Consider the following 17,504-nt stretch of genomic DNA (forward strand, 5'->3'; position numbering starts at 1 on the left):
AGAGAGAGAGAGAGAGAGAGAGAGAGAGAGAGAGAGAGAGAGAGAGAACACAAAACTGAATCCTAGAACAAAGATTTTACACATTTGTGATCCCAGCGCTCAGAAGATAGAAGCACGAGAGTTAGAAATCTGGGAGGTAGATGGAAGGTCAAAGCCTTCCTTGGCTCCATAGCAAGTTTCAAGCCAGCCAGGGTTCCATAGCAGAAACCCCTTTCAAAAGGCATCGTTGCGTCCTCGGCTCCTGGACGTGCATTTCATGTATTTCCTCAGGCGTAGATTTATAAGATAATGCTACCAAAGGTCATGGGCCACTTAACAACATTACCTGTAGAGAAATATCATTTGTTTTATTACCAAGTAGATACCACAGTGTATTTTTTATACAAACCAAGCTGCTTGTTGCTGGATACCATTGTGTGTACAGTCCATCGTTTGACCAAAATATCATTATGGGCACATGACTGTGTATTTCCAAAACATTTTGTATAAGATGTGCAATGTGGGACTGCTGAGATGGCTCCATGGGTGAAAGGCACTATAAACCCAGCCCCAAGGGAATCCAATGCCCCTGCGTTCGTGTTCGTAGAGCATACACATTAAACTCCAGGTGTCCATTGTGGTCAAGTGTAGCGATGCATACATACAGTCTCAGCACTCAGGAGGTTCATAAGTTCAAGACCAGATTGGGCTACATAGTGAGATCTTAGTTCAAAACAGCCTTAGTGTGGTGGCTCATGCATATAATCCACCCCAGTACTCAGGCAGAGACAGGAAGATGGTTGAAAATTCAAAGCCAGCCTTCTCTGCATAGCAGGGCTTCAAGGACAACCAGGGCTGTATAGTGGGACCCTGTCTCCAAAAACTGTATTTAAAACCCCTTATAATAGCAAAGGTTTTGGAAAAAAAAATTTCCCGTGTGTGTGTGTGTGTGTGTGTGTGTGTGTGTGATACTAATACTAAGGAATGAACCCAGGACCTTAAGCATGTAAGTCACTAAACTATATCCCCAGAACCTTGTAAAATTTTAACCAAAAATAATCAGACACAACAACCAACAGTCATTCATTTATAACTTCTGGTTCTTGCAGGTCGAATTTCTGTGCCTATCGATTTTCAGAAAGTGGATCAGTTTGATCCATTTACTGTTCCAACTATAAGGTATGTTCCCGATCAGTGATCATTTATTTGCGACTTCTTTTGAATTTTTAAATAGACTATACTTGATCCCTAGCCAGAAAATTAGTGACGTGCCATGATCCAGAGGCAGAGACAGGAGGATCCCAAGCTCTAGGTGGGGGGGCGGAAACATAGCTTAGTTGGGTGGAGTATATAACAGCAGGTGTTGTGGTATACACGGGTAATCTCAGGCCTCAGAATTCAAGGCCGTCCTTGACTTTATAACAAGTTTTCGGCCGCCCTGCAATGCGTGAGACCCTATTGAGCTGGCAGATTGGTTGTTTGCTTGTTGTCTGAGGACAGAAGTGCCAGAGCCTTTTACATATGCGGACAGTCGCTCTAGCTCTACCGCTAAGCTGCACCTCAGACACATGGTTTTCACAGAAGATTTTGAGCTTCGAGTGCTAGCATGACACTGGGTGATGTGGGACCAGGGACCAACCCCAACGTTGTCCAATTCTGTTGCTTGCAGCACCATCTGCCGGGAGTTGGATGTGGTTTCCACTAATGAGAAGGAAAAGGAGGATGAAGCTGAAGGCAGACACAGAGTCAGAGGTAAGCTACAGGGCTGAGGCTCCAGCAACTTCTCACCCGTCTGCACTTCTGTAGGTAACTCTCCTTAGGCGCAGGCCACCCTGGGTGGCCATCCTGGGTCACTTTCTATCCTGGAACCAGCTCCGTGGTAAATTCTGTTATGGAGTGCTTCATTTCCTGGTTTTTAGAGTTGTTTTAAATGGGATATTTTTCCTAGTTTCTTTCTCTGAGAATACATTATCGGTTCATATAAAGGCTGATTTCACACCCTGCAAGTTTTCTAAGATATTCTATAGAGTCTTTAAAGAATCATGTCATCTGTGACTACAGATAGTATGACTTCTCTTCCAATTTTCCTCCTTTCATCCCTCTTAGGTCTATCTTTTTTGTAACTGCTAGAGCTAAGATTTCGAGCACTGTATCAAATAAAGAGTAGGGGAGGTGCTGGAGAGAATCCCCAGCAGTTAAGAGAACATGCTGCCCTTGCAGAGGACCCAGGTTCAATGTCCAGCCCCACACTGTAAGAGCTGGTTGTAACTCAAGTCCCAGGGGTCCAGGACCCTTTTCCAGCTCCCATGAGCACTGCATGCATGTGGTGCAGAGACATACATTTAGGTAAACACTCATATACATGAAATAAAAACAGTCTAAAAAGACATAAAAGAAATAAGAGGGAAGGTGGGCATCCTTATCTTGTTCTTGATTTTCAGAGGAAATGTTCTTGGTCTGTCTCTGTTTTACATAATGTTGTCTATAGGTTTCTTGTACGTAACCTTCATAATTTTGGGGTCTGTTTCAACTATATAAAGTCTCCAGAACTTTGATTATGAAGGCACATCAAACTTTCTCAAATGCCTTTTCAACATCAATAAAAATACCGTGAGGTTCTGTCTTAAGTTTGTTTATATGATGTATTACATTTATTGATGTACATATGTTGAACCAAACTTGCCTCTCTGGCATGAAGCCTACTTGTTCGTAGTTTATAACCTTCTTAATGTGTTCCTGATTCAGCTTACAAGTATTTTGTTGAGAACTTTTACATCTATGTTCATTAAAGAAATTGGTCTGTAGTTTGTGTGTGTGTGTGTGTGTGTGCTTATGTGTGTTGTTGTTGTTGTGTCTTTACCTGGTTTTGCTACCAGGATAATATTGCCTTCATAAAACAAATCTGGTGGCGTTCTTCCTTTTCTGTTTGTGAACAAACTTTATAAAAATTGGTATGAGATAGTCCATGAACTTGGACATTGGGTAGATAGGTCAAGCATGGTGGCACATGCCTTTAATCCTAGCACTTGGCAGAGGCAGGAGAGTGTCTGTGAGTCAAAGGCCAGCCTGGTCTACAGAGTGAGTTCAGGACAGTCGGGACTACACAGAGAAACCCTGTCTGTCAAAAAAAAGACTAGGGGAGCAGGGGGCTGGGACATCTGTGACTCTGTCCCATTTGTAACGGGTCTACTTAAAGTTATATATGTCTCCTGGATTTATTTTGGTATGTGATATGCATCTAGAAATCCTTCTATTTCTTTTGAGTATAAGTTTTCACAGTAATCACTACCATGGCTCAGTATTTCCGTAGAATATGTTGGAATAATACCTTCTGTTCTCTGTTCAATATATTTATATCTCCTGTTGGGTTGACTAAAGGTTTGTCAATCTTACTAACTTCAAAGAACTAACTCCGTTGGGTTGTTCTAAAACATTCATGTCCTTTCTGCCAACATGGTCCTTCTAACGTACGTCGTATGACTTAGATTATAAGAAGACCAGCCTAGCACCATATGTGAAAGTATTTGAACAGTTTCTCGAAAACCTGGATAAATCCCGGAAAGGGGAACTTCTCAAGAAAAGCGGTAAGATGAGCTTCCCCTTGTCTCTGTAAAACCAATCTTTGTCTAATCTAGTTATAAAAACAAAAAAAAAAATTATTGGTAATTTATTGTAACCTTAGTTGGATGGGTTTTTGTTGTTTTACATTTATTTATTTAGCTCTGTGTGTGTGGTGTGTGTGTGTGTGTGTGTGTGTGTGTGTGTACATTTGCCCATACACATTTGCCACAGAATGTGTGTGGAAGTCAGAAGACAACTGGAAATGGCTACTTCTCTCCTTCCACTCAGGTAGGTCCTGGGGCTTGAACTCAGGTCTTCAGGCTTAGCAGCAAGCACCCACACCCACGGAGCAGTCTTGCCAGCCAAGTCCTCTGTATTCTCATTCCATCCTGGATCAACCTATAATTTGGGCTTCAATAAGTATGAAGACACGTCTTTATATATGGTGCGAATTAACAGAAGCTTGAAGCAAAGCAGAATATGGAAATAAATGGTTTTATTTTCCTTTACTAATTCCTTCGCTTAAACCATATTTTTATTTTTAAAATTTTTTGTTTTCTATTTTGTTTTAGATTTACAAAAAGATTTCTGAAGAAAACGACTTCCCGTCAAACCGACGTGAATGCCTTCTGCCTTCGACCATGGAGCATTTCATAAATTCAGTAGAATCATTGATGATGTGCCTTAATCCGTAAAGCAGAACTTTCTTTCGAGAAATAATTTATGACGGAGAGACCTGGTCTCTGAGACCAAAGAGGGTGTCTGGGGCCATGAAAGAAACAATAAATCAAGGAATAAGTGAACTACAGTAGTCTGTAAAATGTTTTATGTAAAATGATAATCCTTAGGCTTCCGATATACTGGGTTCTACCCGTTACTGTGTAGAGGCGTAAGTGAGCAAGCGTCCGCCCAGGACTTCCGTTTTACCACTCTGGATCCCTCCTCCGCCTCCGTGGTTTTTTATATAAACGATGGCCTTGTCCTTCAGCCGTGTGAGTTAGTCGTGGCTCACACCTGTGATCCCAGCACTTAGAAGTCTGAGGCAGGAGGATTGCCACAAATCCAGGACCAGGCTGAGCTACACCACAATTCATCTGTGTTATTCAGGGTTCTTTAAAGGAACTGAACATTTGTATATGCCAGTGGGGGAATGGGCTTGCTCGTGAGAGGGAAGAGCTTCCTTCTTCCATGTCCTTTATATCGGCTGCCATCAGAAGGTGTGGCCAGATTTAGGGTACATCTTAACACTTCAAAATATCCAGATAGATTTAGGGTGGTTTTTCCCACTTCAGTGATTTAATTAAGGAAAATTCCTTACATGTAAACCCAGCTATTTGCATTTTAGTTAATTCTAGTTGTGGTCAAGTTGACAGCCAACACAATCTATCACACCACTGCTCAGTTTGGTCTTGTTTGGTTTTCTTTACTCTTGTGTATACTTGTTTTGAGAGATGGAGTCAACTCTAGATCAAGCTGGCCTCAAACCTGTGGAAGGCCAGCAGGCCAACTGTATCAGCCTCCTGGGTGCTAGAGTTACAAGCCCTCAGGCACCATGCCCAGTTTTTTCCCTTTTTCTTTTTTTTGGTTTTTCGAGACAGGGTTTCTCTGTGTAGCCCTGGCTGTCCTGGAACTCACTCTGTAGACCAGGCTGGCCTCGAACTCAGAAATCCGCCTGCCTCTGCCTCCCAAGTGCTGGGATTAAAGGCATGCGCCACCACCACCTGGCTTCCCTTTTTCTTTTTTTCTTTTCTTTAGATTTATTTACTTTATATGAGTATACTGTAGCTGTCTTAAGACACACCAGAAGAGGGCATCAGATCCCATTACAGATGGTTGTGAGCCACCATGTGGCTGCTGGGAATTGAACTCAGGACCTCTGGAAGAGCAGTTGGTGCTGTTAACCGCTGAGCCATCTCTCTAGCCCCCAAGTTTTATTTTTTTATTTATTAATGTTTTAGTCAGCATGTAAGATAATGAGTTTCATGGTGACATTTCCCTTCTGTTATCGTGACATCTCATACGTACATTTATATCGTTACACTTCCTATTTCAACGCCCCTTCTTTCCCTCGGTCTTTCATGTCAAATATTTTCTTTGACTCTCTTGTTCCTCCTTAAAATTATTTTTAACCAGATAAGTAAACCTACCAAAATTTCCAAAGATGAACAATATTAGGACTTAATAGAATGTTCTTTGTCAAGCATTTTCAGTTTTAGTGCCCTTTTCCCTCAGCAACTGGATGAATTCACCACAGAGAAGCAGCCTAAAAATGTAACCAACTTGGGCTGGAGAGGTGGCTCAGTGGTTAAGAGCACTGCCTGCTCTTCCAGAGATCCTGAGTTCAATTCCCAGCACCCACGTGGCAGCTTACAACTGTCTGTAGCTCCAATTCCAGCGGATCTGACACCTTCACTCAGACTATTATATGTAGGCAAAACACCAATGCACATAAAAAAATAAAAAGGAATCATCAAAAATGTAAGCAACTGCCGGACGGTGGTGGCGCACGCCTTTAATCCCAGCACTTGGGAGGCAGAGACAGGCAGATTTCTGAGTTCGAGGCCAGCCTGGTCTACAGAGTGAGTTCCAGGACAGCCAGGGCTACACAGAGAAACCCTGTCTCGAAAAACCAAAAGAAAAAAGAAAAAAAAAATGTAAGCAACTTAACCAAAACAAAAAAGCTGCTGTAAGGGGTGTGGGCATAACTGCACACAACTTTCATCCCGGCACAGGCAGATAGATCTCTGAATCTGAGGCAGCCTGGTCTATATGTCAAGTTCCATGCCAGCAGAATTAACAGTTACATTTATGAGACCTTTTGGAGCATACAGTTCTGTACAGACACATTCATTCAGACAAAATACCTATACAAATAAAATAAAATATAGAAAGTTTTAAAAAATAATATCTAAGCCAGGTGTGATGTTGCAAGCTTTTAATTCCAGCACTCAGGAGGCAGAGGCAGACAGATCTCTGAGTTCAAGGCCAGCCTGGTCTACAAAGTGATCTATTACACAGAAAAACTCTCAAAAAAAGGAAAGAATTACTAAAGACTCATTGAGTGTTTTTGGGGGCAGGGGGAGGAGAGGCTGGAGGGGTGATTTGAGACAGGATTTCTCTTTGCAGCCCTGGCTGTCCTAGAACTCATTTTGTAGACCCAGGCTGGCCTCCAACCCAGATCTTTTTTAAGTAATAATTATATAGTTCTTGAACAGAATCACCCAAAAGTATTGATTTCCCTTTTCCTTGACTTGCCAAGATACCGATAGACATATAGAAACAAGCTGTGGGGGCTGGAGAGATGGCTCAGAGGTTAAGAGCAACAGCTGCTCTTCCAGAGGTCCTGAGTTCAATTCTCAGCAACCACATGGTGGCTCACAACCATCTGTAATGAGATCTGGTGCCCTCTTCTGGTGTATCTGAAGATAGCTACAGTGTATTCATACAAATAAAATAAATCTTAAAAAAAAAAAAAACTCTAGAAACAAGCTGTGTGTGGTAGTCCTAGTGCTTGGGAGGCTAAGGCAGAAGGATTTCTAGGCCATCCTTGGCTACATGGTTCTAAGATAACCTGGGCTATTTAAGACTCTATCTGGGGGAAAAAACAAAGTAAAACAAAACAAAAGGAGCAAAGGGCACAAAATTTTACACCAAATTGGAGTTTCAAACTTTGGTCAGAATGTAAGAAAACCCAAAGAATAAACTACAGGCTGGAGAAATGATAAAGGGAAAAATCACTTGTCACACAGCATCAAGACGGTCTGGATCTCTAGAACCATGTAAACGCTGGATGCAGTAGTATGAATCTGTGATTCCAGCAGCTAAGGAGAAATAGACGGGAACATCCCTGAAGCTCGAGGGCCAGCTGGTCTGGTCATACAAGTGAGCAAAAGACTCTGTCCCAGACAAGGTTAAAAAATGAAGGTCAATATTCAAGATTGTCCTCTGACCTTCGTGTGTGTAGAAATAGTCCATGAGCCCCAGTAGCCTCAATACTGTCCTGGTTGGAAGAACCGGCATCTTCTCCTCTGTTATGTATTCCATGAAGGCCCAGTCTGAGAGGAAATATCAACTGCTAAATCCAAGAAGAAAAGAAACGGATAGTGGTGAACATCTTTAATCCCAGCACTCAGGAGGCAGAGCCAGTGGGATCTCTGTGAGCTGGATGGTCAGCCTGGTCTACATAGTTCCAGAACATTGAAAGCTACACAGAGAAACCCTGTCGAAGAAGAGGAGGAGGAAGAAGAAGAAGAGGAAGAGAGGAAGAAAGAAAATAAACTAGACTGTGAGGAAGCCACACCTCAACACCATACCCCTTCCTTCACTCAGTTTCAGAAGAACTGAGTCTTCCAAATTAGTTACTCATGAATAGAAGTAAATGGACCTCCAACTCTCCATCCTCCTCCCTCAGCTCCCCATATAGATGTGGCTACAGGTGGACCACAGAGCCTGGTTTAGCTACACTTTTAATAGTAATAAACGCTAAGTCTGGCTTGGAGAGCTGGCTCAGTGGTTAAAAGCATTGACTGCTCTTCCAGAGGTCCTGAGTTCAATTCCTAGCAACCACATGGTGGCTCACAACCATCTGTAAGGGGATCTGATGCCCTCTTCTGGTGTCTGAAGACAGTGACAGTGTACTCATATATAAATAATATTTTAAAAAATTAAAAACCACTAAGTCATGTGCATATACCACTGGTTGTCTTCCTAGTAATCCTATAGAGCAGTGACGAGTGTCCCCATTTTACAAATGAAGGCAATAATAGGCTAACTAGTCTAAATGATCCACATGATATTCAAAGAAGATTGTGAAATGTTCTTTGTGGGGATGGAGGGTTGGTCTTATTTAGCCCAGGCTGGTCTCAAACTTTAATATAGCCAAGGATAACCTCCATGTCCCAAGTGCTGGCATTACAAGCTTTCACCATCATGCCTGGCTTTATGAAATACTGGGCACGGAACTGGACCTTCACATATGCTGCGAAAGGGTAACAACTGAGCTGTATAGTCCCAGACCCACATCTGTTCCTAGTCACTTGCCGTGTCTCCTATATGAGGGTGATTTCAGAATTCCCCAATCCTTGTAAACTCTGCTATTCCAATTAATCCTGACTTGCTGGTCCTAATTCTCATTTATTATACTCAAAGTCTCAAAACATTTTATTCTTTCTCTTATTTCTGCTTTTATAAGTATGGGTGTAGCACTGCCTGCAGATACGTCTGTGCACCCCTTTTGCACCCAGTGCATTCAATGTCCCCAGAGCCCAGAAGAGGGCTTGGGATTCTCCAGGAGTTGTAGTTACAGACAGCAGTGCTGTAGACTCTGGGAATCAAACCCTTATCCTCTGAAACAGCAGCTAGTGCTCTTAACTGGTGATTCTTATCTTCAGGCCAGATTTTGATAATGTTAAGTTGCAAACCAGGGGCAAAGGGCTGAGATGGCTAATTAACATAGCAAAGTGGACATGGCCTCCAGGCTTTCCGAGTATCCCTCAGTCCCCACCTGTTACAGGGTCTGGCTGACCCACTCTGCCCTCTACCTGAACTATTTAGCCCAAGGGCTGGGCTACCCTCCCCACTCTTCCCACAGAGACTCTTCCTTGTATAATCCAGACATGTTGATTACTCACCCTTTTTGTACCTTTGGATTCCATGCTGCTATGCCTGGTTCCCTCTCTCCCTCTCCTTTTTCCCCCTCCTACATGGGTGAGCTCACTCTGGTCACGTCCTCTGTACTGGGGATCCTTTTGCCTCTGGCTATGCTCTCTCTCATACCCATAAAGAACTTTATCTTCCTCCATACCTAGGGGCAATCATAGCCTTTCCTTTTAATTTCTTTTTCATTCTTTATGTGTACTTGAGGTGTGTGGAGTCTGATCTCTTCCACCTTTCCATGGATTTCACGGATGGAAGGTCGCCAGACCTGCACAAGTTCCTAATCCAGCTGAACCAGCTGACCAGCCCAATCAGGGCTTAAGGTACCTTTCAGATGTTTAACTTTCTCAACGCTTCCTAGAAAACACAGCCAACCAAATCAAGTGTTAAGTTAGCCAGATACAATGTTGTCCAGCTGTAATCTCAACACTTTTGAGGATTGTAGCAAATTTGAGACTAGCTTGGACCTATAGAGAGCTTGCTTTAAAAACAAAGAACAGCAACAACTAAGTAATTCAGGTCCAAAATTGTTTAGTCCTTTTGTTAGAAATAAGAGATGGTGTGTACGTCAGTAACTATTTCTTTGACAAAATACTGGTTTTATGGTATATTCTACTTTCAAACAGTATGAGGTTTTGTTTGTTTTGAGACAAGCTCTCAATATCTAGTCCAGGATGGCTCCAAATTTGCTAGGTTCAGAGGCAGGTGGGTCTCTAAGGTCACGCTGGTCTATACAGCAAGACCTTGTCTCAAAAACACAAAGCAAGGCCCGGCTTGATAGCCCAGCCTTTAATTCCAGCACTTTGGAGGTAGAGGCAGGTGGATTTCTATGTGAGTTGGAAGCCAGCCAGGGCTACATAAAGACCTTGTCTCAACAAAAGACCACACACACAAAATTCACCTCAAATGTGTTGAGGTTTTGCAGAGGACAACTTTGAACTTTTGATTCCCGTGGAGGACAACTTTGAACTTTTGATCCCGTCTCTGCCTCCAAAGTGCTGGATTGCGGGCTCGCACCACTTGCGATTTTATGTGGTGCTGTGGATGGAACTCAAGACTTCTTGCATGCTAAGCCAATGCACTTTACCAACCGAGCTACATTCCCAAGCTCAAGTGTGAGTTTTTAAGGTATAGCCCTACGACACTAAAAAAAGGGTGAACTTTAGAAGAGCTGAGAAGTGCCCAGGGTATCAGGCGAAGCGAATTGTGTTTATGCTCTGTGCTTGAGGTTTTTCCTTGGAGAGAACCGAGTTTTTGCTGTCCTAAATCCTCTATTTCCAAAATTTAAACAATAGTGCGAACACAAGCTCTGTGACGTTCGCTGTTAACTCGCCACTCGTTCTCTTAAAGGGGAGACCCGGGCGCCGTCTTAAACAGCTGTCGCTATTTCGCATACGGTCTTGGCTCGTCCCTCGGGGTCAAGGCCATGGCGGGGCGGCCCCTACAGCTCCGGCCAGGCCTGCGCGTCCTCTTAGGAATTCATAGCCTTATTTAGACCGCGTCACCACCGTACCCGAAGAACAGCTGCTCTGCTCGCTACAGGAAGTGGAGGCCTGCGCGCCTGACCCGGAACCGCATGTTGGTCCCGCCCTCTTGGTGCCCGGCTTCCTTCTGCAACAGGCGTGGGTCACGGGCTCGCTCGCTCTCTTTCTGCCGCCATCTTGGTTCCGTGTTCTCCGCACAGTAAGTGCCGCTTGCGCCTCTGCTTTCCATCCACAGCCATCCTCGCCTGTTGCGAGCTCTGCGGCCCCCGGGAATTTAGTTAAGGGGCTCTGGCGGCTCCGTGGGGCTCAGAGTTCTTAACTCGCCCCCGCGCCTGCGGACAAAATGGGGTCTGCGCTTTGGATCGCAGCAAAAGCAGGGCAGAAGGGCCACCGGTCCAGCCCGGGGTTTAGGCGTGGGAACGTGGAAACCATTGGGGTGCAGCAGGAGAGGCTGGGCGCGTCTGCAGTTGGGAAGGGCGCCACGGGGATCTGGAGGAGGTTAAGGGGGTCACAGCCTCGGAACTCGCAACGTCGTCCCGTGGCAAGGGATTGCCGGTCTTGAGGCACCCCGTATTCTTCTTGCTCTGCCAAGGGGGTCAATAGAGAGTCTGGGGTTACCAGGCGTGAGTGTTAGGACCGGAAGGGGTCCAAGGTAGCGCCTGAGATCTCACGATTAGGAGCTAGACCTTGGGATTGCTGTCCTTGTCGGATCGGAAGAGTGAAAACAAGGACCTGGCCAGTGCGAAGTCAGCTATCTGCTAAGTGAAGCGGCTCCATGAGGTCAGATCCCTTTGGCAGACATCTGAGGGTCGTGGCATAGTTTCAACATGTTTCCAGTCTCTTTAAGGGAGGTTGTCGCCCAGATCCTCGGGATATTTCTTCTTAATGGGCCTTACGCTTTTTTTTTTTTTTCCTGAATACTTGACTAGGCAGAATACTTGGGCTAGGCAGGTGAATTCACCTTAGTTAATTCGGGGCCTCCGTTTTATTCCCTTCAGAAATGCCCGGTGAAGCCACAGAAACCGTCCCTGCTACAGAGCAGGAGTTGCCACAGCCTCAGGCTGAGACAGGTAGGTGCCCATAGCTCTTTTACTGTTAATGAAAACTGATCCTAAAGCCATTTGGTGGGTAAAGGGACAAATACCTTTCTGCCTTTTGTAGTTTATTGCCGTTTAAAGAAAGAATTTTAAATGGGATTGTATCTTTAGTACACAATCTAATTTCTATCTTTGGGGGGGGACTCCTTAGGGGAAGAAAGTAAAAGATTGTTATCTTTGAGATTTATACGCGGGTTTCTCTAGCCTGCTTTGTGAATACACCAGCTGCTGGAAAAGCTCTTCTGTGGAATCTACATATGGGAAACCTGAGTAGGGAAGGGTCTGAGTGGTTCTGGTCTGTTGTAATACGGTGGCACAGGCAGGCCAAGGAGACCTGAGCTTTGGTGAAGTTCCGGCCAGCAAGTTGGGTCGAGGTTTTAGATAGCCACGGTTGGCACCGAGCCTTTCATCACATGTCTGGATGAGATATTGCTGCTTATAAGCATGTCTTAGCTAAGCCTCGGCCTGGGTTAGTTAATTTGTAGGGACTGTTAATGCTTGCTAGTGTAGTTCCATTACATAAGACTGAAGTAAATTCTTGAGGTTTTTTTTAAACTGAAATAGAATGTTAGTCTGAAGATAGGCTTGAATGCTGATGAACACATTTTGATAGAGAACTTAAGAAGAGATTCTGGAAAGAATGTGAATGGTTTTGTTTGCTGAGTCAGTTCTACAGAACTAAATGAAGGGTATCTTAAGGATAGCCGTAAGATAAGTGCTGGGCAATAGTGTGTGCCTTTACTCCCAGCGCATGGGAGTTGTAGGGCAGCAAGAGAGACCTTGTTGAGGGGAAAAAAGATACGCCCTCTACTTTGTTTTTAATAGAATTTTTGTTGTTACTCATGGGAGTTTGTGTTTTCTTTTGGAATTAAAGTTATTTATATTTAAAAGCATTATAGTCCTCCCTCCCCACCTGTCTGATTTTTAGCAGCTGAAGGGATTAATCCAGCTTTTAGACCAAAAAGGAGATGGGACCCTGAGCTGGGAAATGGGCAGTGTGGAGAAGGAATGGTTTCTGGGGATCTGCAACTTCGGAGTTCAACAAGAGTTAAACTATTTTACAAATGTGGAGGCTGAAAGTGAACTTAGAATGTCCTGATCCCAGTTTTTAAAATAGTTTCTAAAACAGTCCTTAGTGTTAAAGATATTCCTAATTAGTCTGAACTTGCACTTGTATTGAGGGCAATACCCATGATATCTGTATCTAATTATTCTTACTGAAATACATGAGAATAATCAGGATATTGGTTATAGTTTAAAAGCAAGAAATGTGGGCATGTTTTTAAATTCTAGTTAATATGTGTACAAGAAGTATTTGCATTATAATTAGAAGGCTTTGACCTACCAATTCTCCAGAAAGACCAGTCCAGCCACCTCTTTGTCCTGTAATCTTGTACTATAAGAATTTGAGAATAAACTAGCTGAGTGGGCGTTTTCATGACTCACACCCATCTGGATATTTATCATTTATTGACTCTGCTGTAATCCAATGTTGTCTCTTGAATGGCAGAAACTATGCTCCTTCAGTAATCTTCGTAGTGCCGAATAGTAGACTATTTAGACAGGATAGCATCCTTATCTAAATTAAGGAGTAGGGAGCATGTATTTCTAAAGTATGGCTTAATGATTTGGATCTAGTTTCATGATATAGTTCCCACCTTGTCCTCCTTTGAGGCCTGAGTTAGAGAAGAGCCAGTACTGCTGAAGCAGGGAGGGAGGATGGCGTAGGGCCCGCCTGTGGTGAGACTTAGTGTTTGGTACCAATGTTGAGGGGCTTCAGCTTTACTAGAGCCGAGTTAGGCTAGCTGTGTCCTTTCTAAAATGTGTTCCACCATAATAGAATTCTCACTCTCCATACCCTGCCCCACTCCTAGAAGTCTAAAAGTGTAGCCAGAAAAGATTTGGGTGAAATGTGGTCACACTCCTTTAATCCAATCAGAAATAGAGACAACCCTGAGTTCCTGGGGCTGCGGTGAGACCATGTCTAAAAAACAAAACATGGAGAGTAGTGCCAGTCTTATGAAGGAGGGGGAAATCACTCCGCGTCAGTGGCTGGTGCTACAGGGTATAAGCAGAGAATTGTATATTCAAGGCCAGTCTAAGAAATTGGTAGGACTGTCTGAAAAAGAGGGCTATGGTTTTATATATACTATGTATATATGAAACCTTAGTAGTAGAGAGTTCTTGCATAGCATTCGTAAAGCCCTGGGCTTAATCAGTAACAGGGTGTGGGCCTGTGCTCCCCATTTAGAGATGAGCTAGTCTTGGAGTCTGCCCCACCTTAAAATAGTTGGTTTATTTTGAAGGATGTAGTCCACTTAATCACTGAAATATGCACAGGCAAAGTTGATATTGCTTGTCACCTGTTTCTAATCCCTTGTGGTGACCGTCATTCTCAGATTTTAAACTTTGTTGTTTCCTGTGAGACATGTTACCAACTTGGGCTGCACAACTCACCTTTTCCCCCCCTCCCTTTATCTCTTTTTTTTGTTTTGGTTTTTATTTTATTTTTGCTTTTCTCCAGCTGTGCTTCCTATGTCTTCAGCCTTGACTATTACTGCTACTCTAGGGCAGCCTGGACCTCCCGCTCCCCCCTCCCTGGGTCCCCAACAAAGCCCTCTAGTAACTGCTCCTCAGCCTCCTCCACTCCCTTCTAGTGTTCCCTCAACCCCCTTTGAAGTTCCTTTTGCCCAGCCCATAACAGCTGAAACTGCTCTGCCCTCAGGAGCCACCCCTCCTACCCCAACTTTCCTGCCACATCTGATAGGGCCTCCCATCTCCCCAGCTGCCTTAGCCTTGGCCTCTCCCATGATAGGTCCAGCTCAGAAAGGTGCCCGTTCCTCCTCGGCTCCCTTGTCTCTGGTCGCATTGGCTCCTCACTCAGTTCAGAAGAGCTCTGTGTGTCCCCCTCACCCTCTTACCTCACCTCTATCAGCTGCTGGAGCAGAGTCAGGGGCATTGACATCTATGACAGCTTCCATCTCTCCCTTAGAACCAAAGGCTTCTTCTACCAGTCAGGTTCCCTCTCAGGGAACCCCGAATCTAAAAGGCACTACCCCACGTCCTCCAGATGTAGTCAGTGCTTTTCCTCCCCACCTTGAAACCCCCCTGGCCTCTGCTCAGCTTGGTTTAACATCCTGTCCTCAAACACTACCCGTCACTTCCCCAGTGAAAGGTGTCCCCATTTCCTCAGCTTTAACACAAAGTCTGCTAAGCTTTAACCTAAAAGGGCCTGTTAGTACCCCTGCTCAGAGCGCTGTAACCCCCAGCTTCCCCCCAGCACCCTCTGCTTCTCCTGGCTCTCATCTTCCACCTCTGCATCACAGTTCTTTGGATTCTCCTATCCAGCCTCCAGGTCAGTCAGGTCTTGCAGTGAATAATGCCATTTCTGTAGATGATTCTATTGCAGCCTCGTACCCACCTGAGCCATCTGTAGCCTCTACCATGCTTTCCAGACATGAGCTAGCTGCTGGGTATGTGGCAGCTCCATCTGTTGACAAGGGCTCCTCTGCTGCTGCTAATGAAGTTTGCAGCCCTCCTGGCTTTTCCTTGTCTCCTACAGCCTCTCTCATTCCCAAAAGCGCTAATGCTGCTCTGCATCCTTTGGTGAATCAAGTTCCTGCTTCTCAAAAAACTGCCTTAAAAGAAACTCCTGTCTCCTGTATTGGAGCCATCCACTCTGTGCGGGATAACCCTGCTACCATTTCTGTAGCACCTGCCACTCATGTGTCTCCTTCAGCTTCATCAGGTCTTGTAAGTAGTAAAGACCCGGTTTCCCCTGTTACTTCACTTGTATCTGCTGCTCACAAGCAGTTTCCTGCTCCTCCAGTATCAGCTACTCTAGGGGTGTCTCTTCCACCAGCCACTGAAGACCTTAAAAGTTTTCCCATTTCAGCATTGGTGAATGTAGGAGCCCCTGTTTCTCCAGCTCAGGCAGGGCTCCCTACCAGAAAAGACACTACTATACAACCTGTGACGCTTAAAGAGTCTTCCTCTTCTCAAAGTGCATCATCTCTGGAGGTACTTTCAGAAGACACTGTGTCAAAGAAGACTACAAGAGGGCCTGCCCCTGTAGTACAGTCAGCCATTGCTGTTGGTCAACCTCTCAAAAGTTCTGTCGCTGCCCCAGCAATGGCTCCATTTCTTTCAGAAACTTGTGATTCTAAAGGGCTGGATCCTAGACCTGCCAAAGATACCTTTCCTTCTACCACTTCACCTCTGGTTCCTTTAGCCTCTGAAGGCTGTCCTGTGGCTCCTTCTATGGCTTTGTCCCCCCAGAATGCTTCTGTTTCTGTGACTACTTTGGCATCATCCCCTGAAATTCCCAAGTCTGTATCCTTTCCTGCTTCTCTCTCAGCTGGGATTTCTTTTTCCGGTGCAAGGAAAGTTGATGTTGTCTCTCATATGGAGTCTTCGGGCTCCTCTCATGAAGGGTACAAAGATGCTTCTGTGTCTTCCAAAGAAACTGTGGTTTGTCTAGCTAACTCATCTTTAGACACTAGTGTGTCTCCTCAGACTAAGCAGCCTGCATCCAAGCAGGGCTCTGCTCTCCCAGGTGTTTCTCCTCACACTGTCTCGTCTCCTCCTTGTCCACTTGAGGCGTCTTTCCTTCCAGAGCCAGGTCTATCTCTTCAAGGCCCTAAAAGCCCACTTAATAAGCTTTCTCCCGTTTCTCCATCCTCCAAAGGGGCCCCTATTCCTTCAACTGTGGCTCCTCCCTCCCCTAAAGGGGCCCCTGTTGTTCCAACAGAAGCTTCTGTCTCCTCCAAAAAGGTCCCAGCAGAAATTCTTCCTTCCCTTCAAAAGTCCCCAGAACCTACAGCTTCCAGGCTGATCTCAGCAGTCCAGTCTCCTAAAGTGGACCCTATTTTATCAGATGTGACTCCTACCTCTCCCAAAAAGACTCCAGCAGCAGCAGTCCCCAAAGATACTTCAGCAACCCTGTCTCTCAAAAGTGTTCCAGCTGTGACTTCTCTGTCTCCCCAAAAGGCCCCTGTGGCCCCATCTCCTAATGAAGCCCCCATTGCTCCTACCGAGAGTCCCAGCTCCCTCAAAAATGCCCTAACAACTGCAACCCCCAAAGAGACTATAGCAAACTCAACTCCCAAAGTTGCCTCTACTACCCCAGCTGTGACTTCTCTTTCCCCACAAAAGACTACAAAATCTATATCCCCTAAGGGTTCCCCAGCTATGACCTCTAAAAAGGGGACAGAAATTGCAGCCTCCAAAGAAGTCTCAACATCCCAGTTTCCTAAAGAGGTTTCTTTTCTACCACATGTGGCTCCTACCTCCCCACCAAAGTCCCCGACGAGTGACACACTCACTGGGGCTCTAACAAGCCTATCCCCTAAAGGTGCCTCTGCCACCCTAGCTGAGAATCTTACCTGTCCTAAAAAGTCCCCTAAAACTGCAGCCCCCAAAGAAACTCCAGCAACTCCATCTCCTGAAGGGGCCACAGCTGTGCCACTGGAGACTCCTCCTTGCCCCAAAAAGTCCCCTAAAACTGCAGCCCCCAAAGATACTCCAGTGACTCCATCTCCTGAAGGGGTCACAGCTGTACCACTGGAGACTCCTCCTTGCCCCAAAAAGGCCCCCAAGACTGCAGCCCCCAAAAAAGCTCTAGTGACTCCATCTCCTGAAGGGGTCACAGCTGTACCACTGGAGACTCCTCCCTGCTCCATAAAGTCCCCTAAAACTGCAGCCCCCAAAGAAACTCCAGTGACTCCAT

The 17,504-nt window shown here is 45.1% G+C and overlaps 2 protein-coding genes across 3 annotated transcripts in view; both read left to right on the forward strand.

Annotated features, from left to right (window-relative positions):
• Prim1 (DNA primase subunit 1) overlaps positions 1-4,343 on the forward strand; it is a 15,014-nt gene extending 10,671 nt beyond the window's left edge. For both annotated transcript variants that reach the window (XM_028786664.1, XM_028786665.1), the window contains 4 exons: positions 1,089-1,158; positions 1,649-1,731; positions 3,465-3,563; positions 4,113-4,343. In XM_028786664.1, the coding sequence (XP_028642497.1) occupies positions 1,089-1,158; positions 1,649-1,731; positions 3,465-3,563; positions 4,113-4,132 (272 nt within the window). In that variant the 3' untranslated portion in view covers positions 4,133-4,343. The remainder of the gene's footprint in view (positions 1-1,088; positions 1,159-1,648; positions 1,732-3,464; positions 3,564-4,112) is intronic.
• A 6,453-nt stretch (positions 4,344-10,796) lies between these two features.
• Positions 10,797-17,504, forward strand: part of Naca (nascent polypeptide associated complex subunit alpha) — a 13,011-nt gene continuing 6,303 nt past the window's right edge. The window contains exons 1-2 of the mRNA XM_028786620.1: positions 10,797-10,878; positions 11,678-11,749. Of these exons, the coding sequence (XP_028642453.1) occupies positions 11,680-11,749 (70 nt within the window). The 5' untranslated portion in view covers positions 10,797-10,878; positions 11,678-11,679. The remainder of the gene's footprint in view (positions 10,879-11,677; positions 11,750-17,504) is intronic.

Source organism: Grammomys surdaster, unplaced genomic scaffold (genome assembly GCF_004785775.1).
Source record: "Grammomys surdaster isolate TR1022 unplaced genomic scaffold, NIH_TR_1.0 125562, whole genome shotgun sequence".
In the NCBI taxonomy this organism is placed as follows: domain Eukaryota; kingdom Metazoa; phylum Chordata; class Mammalia; order Rodentia; family Muridae; genus Grammomys; species Grammomys surdaster.